This window comes from Pungitius pungitius, chromosome 12 (genome assembly GCF_949316345.1).
Source record: "Pungitius pungitius chromosome 12, fPunPun2.1, whole genome shotgun sequence".
NCBI lineage: Eukaryota > Metazoa > Chordata > Actinopteri > Perciformes > Gasterosteidae > Pungitius > Pungitius pungitius.
The window spans coordinates 5,065,809-5,081,635 of record NC_084911.1 but is presented as its reverse complement, the minus strand read 5'-3'; the positions used below and the strand labels follow the sequence as shown (position 1 = coordinate 5,081,635).

At 42.3% G+C, this 15,827-nt stretch overlaps 1 protein-coding gene across 1 annotated transcript; it reads left to right on the top strand.

The window, feature by feature from the left end:
• The first annotated feature begins 1,604 nt into the window (after positions 1-1,604).
• Positions 1,605-15,467, top strand: kcnj19a (potassium inwardly rectifying channel subfamily J member 19a). Its single transcript, XM_037477104.2, has 3 exons — positions 1,605-2,592; positions 10,931-11,147; positions 14,055-15,467. Exons 1-3 carry the CDS (start codon positions 1,927-1,929, stop codon positions 14,726-14,728), a joined length of 1,557 nt encoding a protein of 518 aa, XP_037333001.1. The 5' UTR covers positions 1,605-1,926; the 3' UTR covers positions 14,729-15,467.
• Positions 15,468-15,827: the final 360 nt, after the last annotated feature.

Sequence of the window (15,827 nt, the reverse complement as noted above, 5' to 3'; positions counted from 1 at the left end):
ATCCAGGACATTCTGATGTTTTTTCCTATTTTGAAGGAAATTGGGTCTTGTATGGTATTCTGAGAGGCTTTAATTTTCGAATGGTACATCCGAAGTTCCTGGTTATATGTTGACATAAAAGGCCTAAGACCTTGATAATGTCAAAGATAAAGTTTGCAAGGCGGCATTCCTGGCGTTGCTCCACACGGTTAACGACCACTGACTTGGGAACGCTTCGTCCGACGGCCGCAGGGTTCCTCGGCCGCATTTGTAACCGTCCGGCCAGTGCCCCGACGTGCAAGGACTAGCGAGGACCTGTCCAACGCTGCTCGCAGCTTTAATCTAAATTTGTTATCTTTTAATCATTTTGAAATATGTGATCTACTTGTCTGTTGCTATAAAAGATATAATAATAAACATAGACAGTTAAAGCCAACATACACTCAGTTGCCAGTTTTACTTTGCACATACACATCTGTATAATGCAGTTCATGAGCTTAAAAGAAAACTGATTTATATAATTAACTTATATAATTAACTTCATAAGTTCCCTTCTCTGTGCTGTGATGTAATTGTCTACAATCACACAGCTCCCCAAAAACCTCAACTAAAAGAAGTAACCTCAGGCAAACACTTGAAAACCAAATCAATGCATTGCATAATTTAGGTACAGTACTCAAATATCTTGCACAGGAATCTTAAAATGACTTCATAAATAATGCAATGTACTGATTTTGGATTATGCTTGTTAAGACTGCCGGCCCCTTTTGTTTCTGGAATACTTCTTAAAGGTCTGAGCGAAAAACATTTGAAAGGAGGATCAGCTGATCAGTCAAGGGCTTCTTCATCTTACCCCTGTGATTGACACTGTAATAATGCATTCGTTAATAATAGCAGCACTTACATGCAATGCAGACAGTTGTGTCTGACTGATACAAGGGCAAAGATAGCCACAGCCGTAGCATCCTTTTTTGGACTGCCCTTGGAGGGGGGGGGGGGGGGGGGGGGGGTAAATCACCCTCTCTGGTCTAATCCAATGTCTAAATCTATTCAAAGGCTTCACAGGAAAGAGGAGAAGCACATATTGGATTAAAGACTTGAAGTGGACCAAGCCTGGAAAAGTACTGTGTATACATTTTCCGTTATTGTCATTGTAAAGAAACATATCTTTATTAAATTTGCTAACAGGAAGCACACTCCACCGATTAGCCCCGGTCTTCACCTGAATGACATCTGAATCACATCAAATATGCTACCAGTAGATGGCACAGTTTAGTAATGAAGGCAAAGATCCTCTGGTTTCATCACACAGGCTTTGTGCGCCTCTCCGTACCGTCAATCACACAGAAGATCAGCTTCAATAAAACCGCAATTTAAGTATTTCTTTTACGAATGAATGATTTCATCTTTCAATTAATTCATATATAAATTAAGACGTGCACGGAGTACAACATAAAGTAACCAGAAGAGCCCAATGCTCCACCTCTCCTCTCTTTCTCTCTTTATACCAAAACGCAGTCTTGTGTAACTCTCCCCTCCTCTGTTCACCCCCTCTCCCTCCCACCCCTCCCTCCCACCTCTCCCTCACACACACACACACACACTCATCTCTCCATTCTCCACATCCCACCAGAAGCTGTGAATGGTAGACAGCTGCTCGTATTTCGCTCCGCTGGTGAGCACCGCGCGCACACCTACAGTAAGCGGTCCTCTGATGTCATGTGAAATAACTGGAAGAAAAGTGGATTTTTATACATATAACACACGTATAAAATCAGCGCTTGAAAAGCGCGGCGTGTTTTGGGTGGTTTCATTCTGAGGATTTACGCGCGCTAAAGTGTCCATGGCACATTTTACGCACAGCAGAAAGATTTTTTTGGAGGTTCAAACAATCAACAACATGGATTAAAAAGCAAGTTATTTTCTGCTTACTTCAGGACAGGTCAAATGGCGGCACTTCGTAGGAAATTTGGCGAAGACTACCAGGTGGTTAACACGAATCGGGCTGACACTTTTTCTGCTCCAGTAAAGAAGAAACGCCAGCGCTTCGTGGACAAGAACGGTCGCTGCAATGTGCAGCACGGAAACCTCGGTGGGGAGACCAGTAGGTACCTCTCTGACCTCTTCACCACTTTGGTTGACTTAAAGTGGCGATGGAACATGCTCATATTCATCCTAACATACACGATCGCTTGGCTGGTCATGGCATCCATGTGGTGGATCATCGCCTACATCAGAGGAGACCTGAATCATGGCCACGACGCTTCCTACACCCCCTGCGTGGCCAATGTTTACAATTTCCCCTCAGCGTTTCTGTTTTTCATCGAGACTGAGGCCACAATCGGATACGGTTACCGGTACATTACGGAGAAGTGCCCGGAGGGAATCATCCTCTTCTTGTTCCAGTCGCTGATGGGCTCCATAGTGGACGCTTTCCTCATCGGCTGCATGTTCATAAAAATGTCACAACCTAAGAAGCGCGCAGAGACGCTCATGTTCAGTCAGGACGCCGTGATTTCTCAGCGAGACGGCAAACTTTGCCTCATGTTCCGTGTGGGCAACCTGCGGAACAGCCACATGGTGTCCGCTCAGATCAGGTGCAAACTCATAAAGGTAAGCTCGACCGCCAGAGACTGTCTGATGCTGACAAGTCTCTGAAAACTAACGGAAGTGTGGGAGCTGAGTGGAAGTCAAGCACATGCTGACAGATCACACCTTGTTTAACATACTAAGAAATAATAGGACTGAACATGAAAGTTGCATTCAAATAAATATGCCTTCGAATGAAAGGATAGCATTGTTCAGCATTTTTTTAAAGCAATAAATACATATGCTTTGATTATATATTTGCATATGCTTTAATTTTATACACAATAATTTATATATATATATATGCAAGAAGGATAAAACGAACGCAGAGCCAAACAAACAAAAAAAGGTCTCACTCTGAACTGTGTTAAACAAAACAGGGTTAAGGCATTGCCATAATCCTCCAGCTGCACAGGGTCGTGAGGCTGACTGTGACTCTGAGAAAAGAGACCAATGCGCTGCAGTGTTGATGGTGGACAATGCGTCCGGCATCGGTGGCGACACCTAGACAAATAGGTGTGTAGCAGCAAGTGGATGTGGCAGTGAGATGGCCGCCTGAGGAAGAAAGTTATGTGAGTTAAAGCAACATAACACTACAGATCACTGGAGTCAGTAAAACAGCAACCCCGGAGAAGAGAGCACCCATGCATAAAGAGTATTTATGGCACCCATAAAGAAATGCATTATCTTCTTTTTTTCTTAAGGGGGTCCTTTTTTATGTTTTTGTTCCCTTGAATGTAAATTGACACAACGACAAAAAGAAACGCAGCTGTTTGTTGTGTGTGAGTGTGAATCAGTCGAGTCATCTGTGTCACTGTTGATAAGCCACAAATGAATATTTTCAGGGATGCAGTTAAAAAAAACCTTGCACTGAAAAACTAGCAACAACGCCGAAAATAAGTAAGGTCGACTGACTCCTCTCTTAGTTATTGTTGGAGCTCCTCTCAACCACATCCGTGTTGAATGTGAAAAATGGGGCACGTAGAAGAAAAACAGCATCAGCGGTGCGTTTGGAGCTTATTTATGCCTGCGCTCTCCTCTGCACAGCCACATGAAGTTGGTTAGCTTAATGATGCATGTGGGCAGGAAGGACCAAGCTATTCCACTGAACACCCCCAGAGGCATAAAGTACAATCTCCCCTGTGTACATGGACCCATCTCTCCTGTGAGACAGAAGCTCAATCAGGTTTCTACCAACTATTTAACACACCTCTGTGTCACACCTATCAGTCATGAGATGTAATGTATTTCTTTAAGCAATGGCATCAGAAGGAGGAAATCAGAAAGTGTGTTATTTAAAAGCGGAATAGGGGAGGCCCAGGGGATTGGACCTCTCTGACAACCTCACATATCTTTTAAACTCCCTCTCCTGTGAAACAAATACCACATCCACTATCTGCTCCTTAGTGGGGGTTTTCAGTATCGCTTAAAGGCTTTAACCTTATTCTTTCGCTTCAAAGAATCTCTTACCGAGACAGAATTTCTGTAGCAGCTCTGCCAGAGTACATAACACAAAGAAATAAACAAGTCATTGCGCCCGAACAAAAGGTCTTGTTTAGAATTATACATTCAACAAAAACCCTCAAATCATTTTTGTATGTATTCATACTAAATGCTTTCAGTGCACTCCCTATAAAGAAATGTTGGTGGTGCTGTTGAACTGCAACCCATATCAAGTGAAACCTTGTCATATAAAGTACTCGGACATTAATGGCAGTGGAAGCATTTTGACTTTTACGAAACTTGTGTAATTGTTTGGCAGAGAGATTAGGGACAATTCTATTGGGTGGATAAACAGAGTCCAATTCTTGATGTTGCCACACAACTTTTTCTAGTCCATTGCATTGCAAGATAAAATTACCAGACTTTTACCCCCAAAATGCAATGCACTCTGATTTTTTGGTTGGATGTGGAACTGCCCACAATCAGGATAATTTTGGTTTCCTCTGTCTGGAGTATTTTTGCTGACACAGCTCTGTTATGGAATCGGGTGGCCTGCAGTGGAGTGACAGGAGATGCTTAATATGTCGTCATGTAATCTTTATCGGTCTTTGTTAGTGATTCCTGGCATCTTACAGCGCATAGTAGCCCAAACACAAAGCAAAAAAAATCAAACCAAACCAGGGGACAAAACATCCATCACATAGATGCACAATTCAGTGCTCAGATGAAGCTGCAGCTCTCACTTTGTCCAGCCCAAGTGTTACCAACTTACTCTGTACACGTTGAAGCCACTTGTTGATACTGCTGCCTTTGGACAGTGGAGCTCTGCAGAACGGTCGTGGATTCTTACTGGGGCACAGTGGAAAGTAGAGACAGATACTCGTCATAAGCAGTTGAAATGCTGCTTTGCATGGTCTCCGTGATTGCCTCACAGTGTATCCTGGTAGAACATCCTAGCTGGGAATGTGACTGGTTTAAGGGTGGAGATAGCGAAAGACCTGATTGAAAGAAATGGAAAGTTCTGAGAGGCTGCCTACAAAGAATTACCTTTTTCTTCCTAAAATTTACCTTGTGTGAGTAGTGCCTTCTATTTAAGAGACATACAAGGGAGAGAAATCCTTTCTGCGGTATATCTCCTCAGAGGATTGCAGGATAGGCTATTTACACTGAAACTGGAATTGATTTCCATTTCTTATCTAATAAGAATAGAGATGCAATTATACTATCAGGTTGTGCATGAGAAAGGCCTTGAAGCCCTGCAGTCACTGATTAACAAGCTCCATATCCAAAGAAAACGTACAAATACGCATTGTTAGTTGGCAGATAAATATTTAATATTTATTCCAGTAGATTAACATAATAACATCTTTAACAATTCATTATATCAATAATTATCTATATATAAATAAAACCATATTTAGAATATGATATAACTATCGTATTGTAACTATTATAAATATCCAATATAAATATCATGTAATAAACATATTATATTCAAAGATAAATATATTACAATATATTTATATAAAATCAATTGTATATGTATACATATTTATTGAGATGCACCTAGTTTTTTGGGGAAACACCTGATCAGTGTGTTGAGTAAAGACCAACTCTGAAGCCCAACAAAACTTCACACAATTAATTATTTTAGATAAAATGTGACTGTTTTCATCCACGTCCTGGTTGTGTGTCCTCATTGCAGTCCTGTGTGCGTCCCACCTGGGTAGCGGTGTTAACCTTAACACAGCAATGTCATGCACGTGTTATACGGTGTTAGCATGTAGCTAACTAGCTAGCTTAACATCGCAGGTGTAGAAGTCTCTACAGAAGCGTCATGTGTGCGTCTTCACCTTTCCGGTCCGTTTTCTGATTGTAAGGTCAGGCTGATCTGGGTCCAGCTGTTTTACCTTTCTCCGGCAAAGTTCTTTTCTCATACCGAGACTCGGGTCAGGGTCTTCTTGGAAGGACACTGCCGGTGGTCGCTCTTGATATTTTGTTAAACGGCGCGTCGGAGACTTGTTGACGAGAGCGCAGCGAAGGGAAAGCCCAAATCTCAATGTATTATAGTACGCTAAATGTATCACGTCGATCATTAACTCTATCAGTGATTGGCTGCCTCTTAGACCCGCCGCTTTGGGACACGGCCCGAGCCCGGCTGAGACAAGCGGAGAGGACATGCAGGGAAAGCATATATTTTGCGCAGATGTCTTAATTAACAAATACTACCCGGTATATAATCCACGTTTGAAAAACACAAATTTGTCAAATGTATTTTTAATATAATAAACAAAAATGTCTTTTAAATTTGATTTTATTCTTTCGTCGCTCATGGTGGGGCCATGCCCCATTGCCCTCTATGGACCAGCCGCCACTGGCTCACGATGTACTCCCATGTGTGTGCTACACTTTTCACAAAATTCAGAGTCCACAAAGTCTCGCACCACAGCAATCAAAAACTGGCATGTAGGAGATGTAGTGTCTGAGCCAGGAGACTGAAATTGTAAATAATGCATTATTGTGTTTGAATGCAAACTACATCTTCAGGCTCTTGACCAAAATAATGTACGAGGTTTGTTAAATTGATAAATCAGAGGAAGCATGTGCTGCCAAAACACGTTTTGGGCCAAGAACATTGTGACACTTTTTCTGCTACAACAGCCGCTAAAGTCATTACGACTCACATTGAGGATTCAGACACTTTATTTGGAAAGGAAACACACCAGATCATAACACATTCAAAGTCTACGTGTATTATCCATAAAAAAAGAAAAATAACAGTTTTGTTGTGGTCTGACTGACTTGATGTCTAATCCATTTTTTATGCAGGCTAAGCAAAATTGTACATTGTAAGCATCTGTCTGACATCAACCTTAAACCTCTTTTTAAAGTTTCAGATTGATATTAAGTTGAAGTTTTACAGTTCATGTTGTTGTTATCACGAGCAGGTATAAGGTCTCAGAAGAATAGAACTCCATGAACATCGTAGAACTGTGTGGCAACGGTCATGATTTATAAATCACTTGATTTGTTAATCAACCTGTGTTCTGACATACTGAGCATCTCTCAGACGATGTCTTCATTCAATCTCACTTTTTCCATCTCAAATCAATGTCTCAGCTTAGAGCTGTTATTGTAAATATCAGTACAGTACAAGTACAGTTTTAATTTGCTGTGTTCCAGTTCATTGTGTCATGAAATAGGGAAATTTTTGCAATGAGAGGACGCAATAGAGGCCATGCAAGAGCAACCAGGCTTTGTGTTTGATGTTGATTGTCAATTTTAGTTTTTTGTTGCTACTTTAGTTTTATGGTGCTGTTGAGCTGCACTGCATTAAACAGGTTCAATTATTTAGCCCACCCTCATTGATATGAATGGGATAGACAAAATAATACAACAGCTGTCAGTATAATACAACACAATAGAGTGCGGCTCCTCGACAAAAGTTGGATTTTTCCCTTGGATTTTGGATTTTTGCAGATAATACTAGATAATAAGTTCAAGACAGAAAGCAAATCTTCACCAATGTACCAAATATGGGTGACAATATCTGGAAGAAGAGAAGCCGGTGTGATACGAGGCGACTAGTCAGTCAACCCGGTTTACTACAACCTCCTCCAGCCCCCTCCGAGATGGATGATGGATCAGTGGCACAGTGTGGAGTGGAGCTGGGTACCATCAGGCCACTTTACTCCTAATCAATTTAATTTATTTCCTGTCTTCATACATAAACATCATTCACACCACCCTTTGTTAGCATGAAACAAAACCATGATGTCTTTCTAATGATAATGAGCAGCTGACAGGTTGTCTGGATTGGTTAGTAGTCAGCGTACATGTGTTTGTGTGTACGTCTGGATTTTCTTCTTTGCAATTTCCCCAAAATCATTAACAATGAACTAAAAAAGTCCCTGCTTTGATACGGTAGAGCTCGGGGAGAGCGATGCAGTGTAGAATGTACATGAAAAAACACAACAGTAGATCTCAGGATCTGTGTGCAGAAGAAGCGTGGGAGAGTGTGAACAGGGTCTGTTTAAGGCGCTTTGCCCGTCAATGTCTGCACACAGGCATCCGTCATTTTGATCTTCAGTGGCAATGACAGAGGGTGAAATGCTGAATTTCCCTGAGCCAACATAGAGTAACTCACATCCACCCGAGCAGCATTCGGCGGCCTGTAAGAACCAGAACAATGCCATGGAACTGGGTTCCCAACGTAAATCCAGAAGAGCGGCTCATTGATATTCACAGAAGATGGAAAAAGAAGGTTTTTCTGGCAATGCGAAGCCTGATTACTCACACTTCATTCACACTTCTCGCTTCTCAGAGGGATAAATTATAGGGCAATGTCACTGAGAGGTCTGGATAAAGTGTTTGACTGGTAGCTTGCTGCTGCAGTGCAGAAGATGTTTGGATGATAAGGAAGGCATGGCCAGAGATGTAATGAATCCACTTTATTGCTCAATGAAAATCAACATAAATCATTTTCTTTTTATTCTTTTCCAACAACCTCCGTGTAAAGGCTGGAAAGAGTTTCACATAATTTCATGATATTGGAGCTTAATATTCTGGAATATTCTGCGCGGTACAACGTGTTCTGACTCAACAGCGGAATTTTAGGATTCAATTAATCAGTGTGTCTGTTAACTTTAACATAGTGACCAATGTTTTCAAACCCCCCCAAACCTGAGGGCCCTCAGGTGAACCGCCTGTTCAAGCACCTGCATGTGCTCACCAGAGGCCAGCTGTGGGGTCAGCCGGGCCTACCCGAGCTCCACCGACAATTCATCATTTGGCCCATTGTTGGATCAAATGATTCAGCCTCTTCTTTCTCATTTGGTGCCTCTAGTAGAACACTGCGTGCGTGTTTTACACAGCCTGTGTGCCGAACACAATGTTTTTGTTGCAGGGTGGTCTACTTTAAAGAAAGAACTGTTTGGAGAAGACAGAGTTTCTCTTCGGGATGACAGTTTAACGTTAACGTTCTGACAGGTTCTGTCAGAAGGAGATGCAAGCGTCATAGCAGCAGTCCTGACAAGGACACTTTGATTGATTGACACGTAAGCGCAGGGACAAATCTGTGTTAAATACAGGGGGACAGAACATGTTACCATTCTATAGAAGCATTGAAAACAAGTACAGTATATTATTACTAACAATTAAAATTATTATTTTAGTACTACTTTACTTTTTTTTTATACATATTTGTTCTGGTTTCAGGAGAATCTGCTTGAGACAATCCCGGACATACTGGCACACAGGATGGTCGCAGTACTTTAACACACAGTGAAAATGAGCATGCTTATTTCAACATCAGCAATCAGGAATCAGGAAAGATTTATTATCAAATTACGTCAGACATACAAGGAATTTGACTTACAGATAGGTATAGGTGCATGACTTTTGTCTTGCACCTTTAGCAATTTTAGATTTTTCCAATTCATACTTTAAATACTAGGGTTATGTCACAGCCCGGCTCGACCGGGTTAAAAGTAATGCAGGCATTTTAATTTATTTAACAAATAAAATGCACTATACAAAAAACTTCAGTCAGCTATCCGTAATCTGTTGGCGCAAACCAAACTTAACAGCAGTAAGAGGGGGAACATGTTCAACATTTTGACACTGATCCCTAGAGTATAGTATGGTAGTATACGTTATTTGGGTCATTAAGCTTAATTCACCTGCTAGCAACATCTGATCAACTCCGACGCAGCAACTGTAACTACGGGGGGCAGTAGAGGTGCAGTAATACAACAGATGTAACTGATAAGTCACAGAGTGCTTAAAGTCAAAGCAAACAGATCTATGACACTCACTCAGTGAGGGCTTGAAGAAAACATTTCCATTGAGGAAATATTGTGTCAATTATTTTCGGATAAACGAGAATAAGAGATCTAAAGATGGCAGGTAAGGTGGCAGATAAGGGGTGGGACTGTGTATGTGTCTGTTTCCAGAAGATCATTATAAAACTGTGTCTGTGTGTGTGTGGCTATTTTGCTTATGGAAAGGAAAATACTGTACATCAAAAACCCAGAATAAAGTGTCTCATCTCCTCATTATCTAAATTATGTCAATTTGAAAAGGTAATCTAGGCCTTTGAAGGTCAATTTTTTGAAATTTTCCCCAATGTTGGCTATTACATTTAAAATATTAAAATCAGTATACAAAAAGCAGCAAGCCTTTATTTTTGATGGCAGGATGTCAGAAAATGACCACAAATTGACGGGAATTGTGCGCAAACACAAAGATTGGTAAGTGAGGGAGGAAAACAAGAACAGAAAGGCAAACAAAATAATTAGACAGATTACGACAGGAAAAGAGAAAATACATCCAGCACCTTATTGGTGAGCGCCAACGTCATCAAGCCAATGCTTGCCACAGCAGTTAACCCTTTGTGGAGCATGGTCCAAAACCCGTGCCCACATCTGTGGCCTCTGCAAACCGGGCACCGAGGAAGTTCGAAACCAACGGGGAGCGACACATTTAGGGTTTAAAGGTGCTTTTTCAATTGCAGTTACATTTCCTGCTACATCATGACAAAAAATATTGAGCTTCCATTTAGATGTTTTATTCAATGTTTCGACTTTCCGTTAAACATCGCAGATGGTTTCATTTTGATTAAGTTTGAGACCAAAGAGGGGAAAGTTTCCAATATTACACAAAAAAAAGAGACGGATCATGGAAAAGTCAAACAACTGACCAACATTATTTGTTTTGTCTTATTTCCTCTTGAAGTAAATACATTTAGATCTTTTTGATTTTGCTTATCTCAGATTTAATCTCGTTTAGGGGTTTGACAGCAGGCAATGCCTCGAAAAGCTAAAACAAAAGGTTTCTTGTCCCTCCCCCCCCTTACTCTCTCTCTCTCTTTCTCTCTTTGTCTCTCTCCCTCCCTTTCTCTCTCATGACTGCCTTTCAGTCTCGTCAGACACCTGAGGGCGAGTTCCTGCCTCTGGACCAGTGTGAACTGGATGTCGGTTTTGGGACGGGTGCAGACCAGCTCTTCTTGGTGTCCCCTCTCACCATTTGCCATGAAATCAATCCCAAGAGCCCCTTTTTCGACTTATCTCAGCGCTCTCTCATGAATGAAGAGTTTGAGATTGTTGTTATCCTCGAGGGCATCGTGGAGACCACTGGTAAGGGAATTAAACTTTTCCCATCACTTATTTCATTCTTTTGGTATCCACTTCCATCACTTTATAATTTCGACTTTTCGTCACTCTCATACATTCTCAATCTAAATGTAAATTCCTATTTCAATACAAACTCACATAAACCCTCCTTTCTAATATAGATACAAGTGTCCCAATATCTGGGAAATCTCATTTCCTCCATTTTTGGTTTTACATATTTGAAGAAGTTGGGAGCTGAAAAAATGAAAACAACACATGACACCATGATTGAATTATGAGGGATGTGTTATTACTTCTGAAACGCTTAATGCCACCCTATGCATAATTAAAGCCTGTGGTCATAAATGATGAACGGCCTGGGCTTTAGTCAAAGTTCCACTCCATTTTTTCAGATGAGAGTGTAGGTAATTCTGAGCCTGTGAGACACTGTGAGTGTGCGTCTGAGTACGCCAGCCGCCACCGCGACCTACAGGCAGCCGTGCTGGAGTACTCTCAGAAACACAATCATTCTTCCCCTCGAGTCCAATATACAAATAAATCCATCTCCCTGCTTCTATCCATCCCCTATAACCTTAATTTTGCAACTGCTACGGAAGAAACTACAGAGCTGAACAGGCTTCGAGCTGACGGATCAGCGCGGAAGCGTAGATGCGTGAAGGCAACACCGGGCTCTGTTGATTATACCATTAAATCAGGTTGCAGACACAAGTTTAGTGTCGCAGCGCTGTGGCCCTCGCAGCTCAGGAGACTGGGAGGGAAGCCCGGCAGAGTCACCGCCAACCGTGCCCAATACATCCCATCTCCCTCAAACTAACATGCATCCCATTAACCGCAACACATTAACAGGTATCCCCTCTGACTGCCTCGCTTAATGCTAGTAGGCTAGTTTTAGTTTGTGTCTTTGAGGCAGAGACATTTCTGTTCAAACACATCCGAAGAACTAGCAGACAAAGACTGGCTACAAAGCTAATACACCTAAACAAGGCAAAGCATTATCGGTGCATTGATTTAAAACATTTCTTTGTTGGGAAAGAAATAATAACTAAAGCCATTTCAAGCCATCATGTAAATAAATGAGTACTGGCACCTCAGGATGTCTCGTTATAAATAAGTGTGTTGTTTGTGTGTGTGTGTGTGTGTGTTTTCAAACGCTGGTTTCCGCTCTCCTCCAATGGCTTTCTTCTCTGGGCTTATCCACATCCTCCTTCATGGCCACACACTTACCAGGCAATGAAATACCAACACCGCTCTTATAAAGCTATTCTCTTTATATTGTGTAAGCCTGTCAATTCCACTAGTGGTGCACAGGACAGGGGATCAGTGGGATGAAGCGGTGAAGGCTCTTTTTTTGCCTCTTCGTTGCTCCAGAAATGTTGACACTTACTCTGCAACAGGTGTACTCATGTCCATTAACACACTCAATGTTTTTCATCTGAAAAGAGATGGTACTCAGATAATGGACCATGGAAATCATAATAGAACGCTTCACATTTAAATAAAATTCTTAAACTGGCAAAATCAGCCCATACACCGACAGCCTTAAATCAGAGGATAAAAATATTTCAAAAAAGTCAAATAAAAACAAAAAGAGGACGCCACCATTTTGGTACAAACCTTTTAAACCATTGAGTTACATGAAGTTTTCTTCGGGGACGTCTGTCTTGCTCTTTTGTGTTTGCCTTGTTGTGCTGAGGGCTTTTAATTTAATACAAGATGGCGTAAACATTAAACAGCTGGATGAATACACCTATTCTACAGTGATGAAACAAAACTGGCATACCTGTCCGGTTCTAAGCCCACAAGCTTTTTCTATCCACCGTCAGCAGAAATAAATTCAAATCATCCTCCTGGGAAGAGGCGAGAAAACAGCTGGAAAAAAACGATCCTAGAATCGCCTTTGTGGTGACAACCATCTGGGCTAATTAGCTATCCAAATGAGCTTTGTGTAAATGAACTGACTTTTCTGTGGATGAAGATGACTAGTGAGCCTAGAATAGTATCAGGCTATGACATAACACAGCGCACATCATCCCTCAGACTCCTAATCCACAGCAAACTGTAGTGTTTGACAGAAAGGACCAGGTACACGCAGACCAGCACCAGGACCAGATGTGGACTGAGCACATGCTGAACAACTCTCAGCAAACATCTAAATTAAGAGTTTCAATGGAGTAAAAGTATGATGAGATTTTTGCAAGCACCAATTTTAATAGAACTTCTTTGAATTATGGTTGATTGATAATCACCTGGAAAAAGTATGCCAGTTTATCAATGATTCTGTTTTAGATTAGAGATTCATGACAGCACACATCAATGCCACAAGTTTCAATCAAAACATGTCCAGACAGAACTCATGGCTCGTGCCATTTATGTATTGCTGAGTGAATTGTAACAGGGGACTGTTTATTACGTTGACCAGGTATCTCTCGCCTCTCATTCATATCAACAGCATACGACAACGGGAAGCACTCCGCATTGCATGGAAACAAACGACACTGCTTTGAGCTCCAGGAAGGAATATTCACAGTTCACAGTTAACAAGACACTTAAACATCAACCTGAAATGGTATATAAGATGTCTTTTATCTCCGATAAGTATATTTCAGAGCATCAGAAATGACAGGGGGGGGGGGGGGAGTTGAAGTAGTAATGTTGGATGGTAGTAACAGCTACTTATCTTTCTTTTATGGAGCACTAAGTATCCTTCTAATAAAGTTCATGATTGCAGTTAATCTCCAGTATGCGACTAGATTGGACTAGGTGCTCATGAAGAAGCATGGCCACGGCTTCATGAGCAATAAAGAAAAGCATATTGGGGGGGAAAAAAATGCTGCCCTTTCACATTCCTCCTTATTTCCTTTTTTCCCACTAAACCCATTAAATATCCCCACCTTGTCCCCTCTCTTGTAGGCATGACCTGCCAGGCCCGGACGTCATACACCGAGGACGAGGTTTTGTGGGGCCACCGCTTCTTGCCGGTCATGTCCCTGGAGGAGGGCTTTTTCCGCGTGGACTACTCTCAGTTCCACAGCACGTTCGAGGTACCGACGCCAGCGCACAGCGTCAAGGAGTACGAAGAGAAGAAATCGCTGCCCTCGCCCGCGCACACCGCACACAGTCCGTCCCCTGCGCTGACCGAGAGCTACGGCGCGCGGCGCGACCGCGTCTTTTCGGTGGACTGCATCAACACGTCGGACGACAGGAGGAGAGCGACCGGGGGCCGACTGCCGAGCAAGCTGCAGAGGATGAGTTCATCCGGGAAGGAGGACCTGCAGAGGAAGGTGCTTCTGCTCAGCTCCCACCACTCGGAGAAGGCCTGCAGCACAGGGGACCTGCCTCTGAAGCTGCAGCGCCTCAGCTCCACGCAAGGACCCGAGGCGGAGAGTCGACTGCACCTCAAGTCGCTCAAGGTGGACTTTGAACCCATGACCCAGTCTACTGGAGACCTGTACCAGCACAGCCTCATAGCCACGCCCACACTGTCCCCTGCTCCGGTGCCCATGCACAGCCCTCTGCTCTCAGCTGGAGGGAGGCCGGAGGACAATCTGCCTGCAAAGCTACGGAGGATGAACGCTGACCGCTGAAAGCCGGACCCTCTGATTAGGGACAGACCCGGGGGACAAGCGCATGGAAACCGATTCGGGAGGTGTACTTTACCTGTTTAGGGCTTTGAAAGCGACAAAGTGGGACTTTTTGGACAATTAATTGATGTTTTTTGTCTTGAGACACAATTTACTGGAATAACTGTGATTTTTGTGTTTCATGGCATCCATGCAGGGTTTTTTTTGCACCAAACAAGAAAACACAAGCTTCATGCTTAATTTGAACTCGACACATTCTCACTCCCAACTCGTCAAACGCCGCCTGTTGGCCGGTTTACTTTGCATCGAAGACAGACCCAGTAGGATCGCCCTGCAATGCCTAATGTCCTTTCAAAATAAACCTCTGTCCAGAGTTGAGAAAGTTAAGTTTAGGTGACAACAGTTATTAACAGGCACTTTATTTTGAGGAAAAAGGACATGGTTCACGTTAACTTGACAGATTATCTCCTCGTGTCACTATCGCAACTTAGGTGGCGAAATGTCAATGTTTACTTTCAGTTTTGCACGGTACACAAACATTGAGAGTCCTTGCGTCCCTCCAAAGGGGAACTGACGAAGCCGAGGTTTTTGACCAGTTGGGTGTGAGAATTGGTTGGTTTCTTTGATTATTCTACAAGTGCATGTACACACAAAGTCCATGTATCCACCACTACATTTAATAATCAATCTTAGATCTAAATATAAATGATATGAGGATAATAATAAATCCTGGTAATCTCTCTTCCTTGTGTTTCATTGCTGTCACGACAAACAAACAAAAAAAAGAGGAACAGAAAATTCAAGATGTAATTGGTAAAAGTTTTTCCCACAAGTCATCAATACAATGCCATTCAGGGTCTTCTTTTGTTCCCTATGCAAGTGACACTCTCCTCACCCTACAGTGCATAGAAGAGAGAGTGAGGATAATGATAAACGCTATTTCTGGGACAGTATATGAAGTGTTCTTATCGGTGAATGGGGGTCTATGATCAGCCAATCATTACAGACAGAAGTAATGTGGTCAGACACACAGATGATGGATCATGTGGTCTTTGTTCCTACAACCACAATATCTGCTTAGTATCCATTTATCCATGTATGT

What these genes read in the sequence shown, in the direction of transcription:
- kcnj19a (XM_037477104.2), top strand. Translation starts at nt 1,927, where the DNA reads ATGGCGGCACTTCGTAGGAAATTTGGCGAAGACTACCAGGTGGTTAAC. An exon ending in TCAGGTGCAAACTCATAAAG is followed by an intron (nt 2,593 to 10,930) that starts GTAAGCTCGACC and finishes ACTGCCTTTCAG; the next exon opens with TCTCGTCAGACACCTGAGGG. An exon ending in GGGCATCGTGGAGACCACTG is followed by an intron (nt 11,148 to 14,054) that starts GTAAGGGAATTA and finishes CCTCTCTTGTAG; the next exon opens with GCATGACCTGCCAGGCCCGG.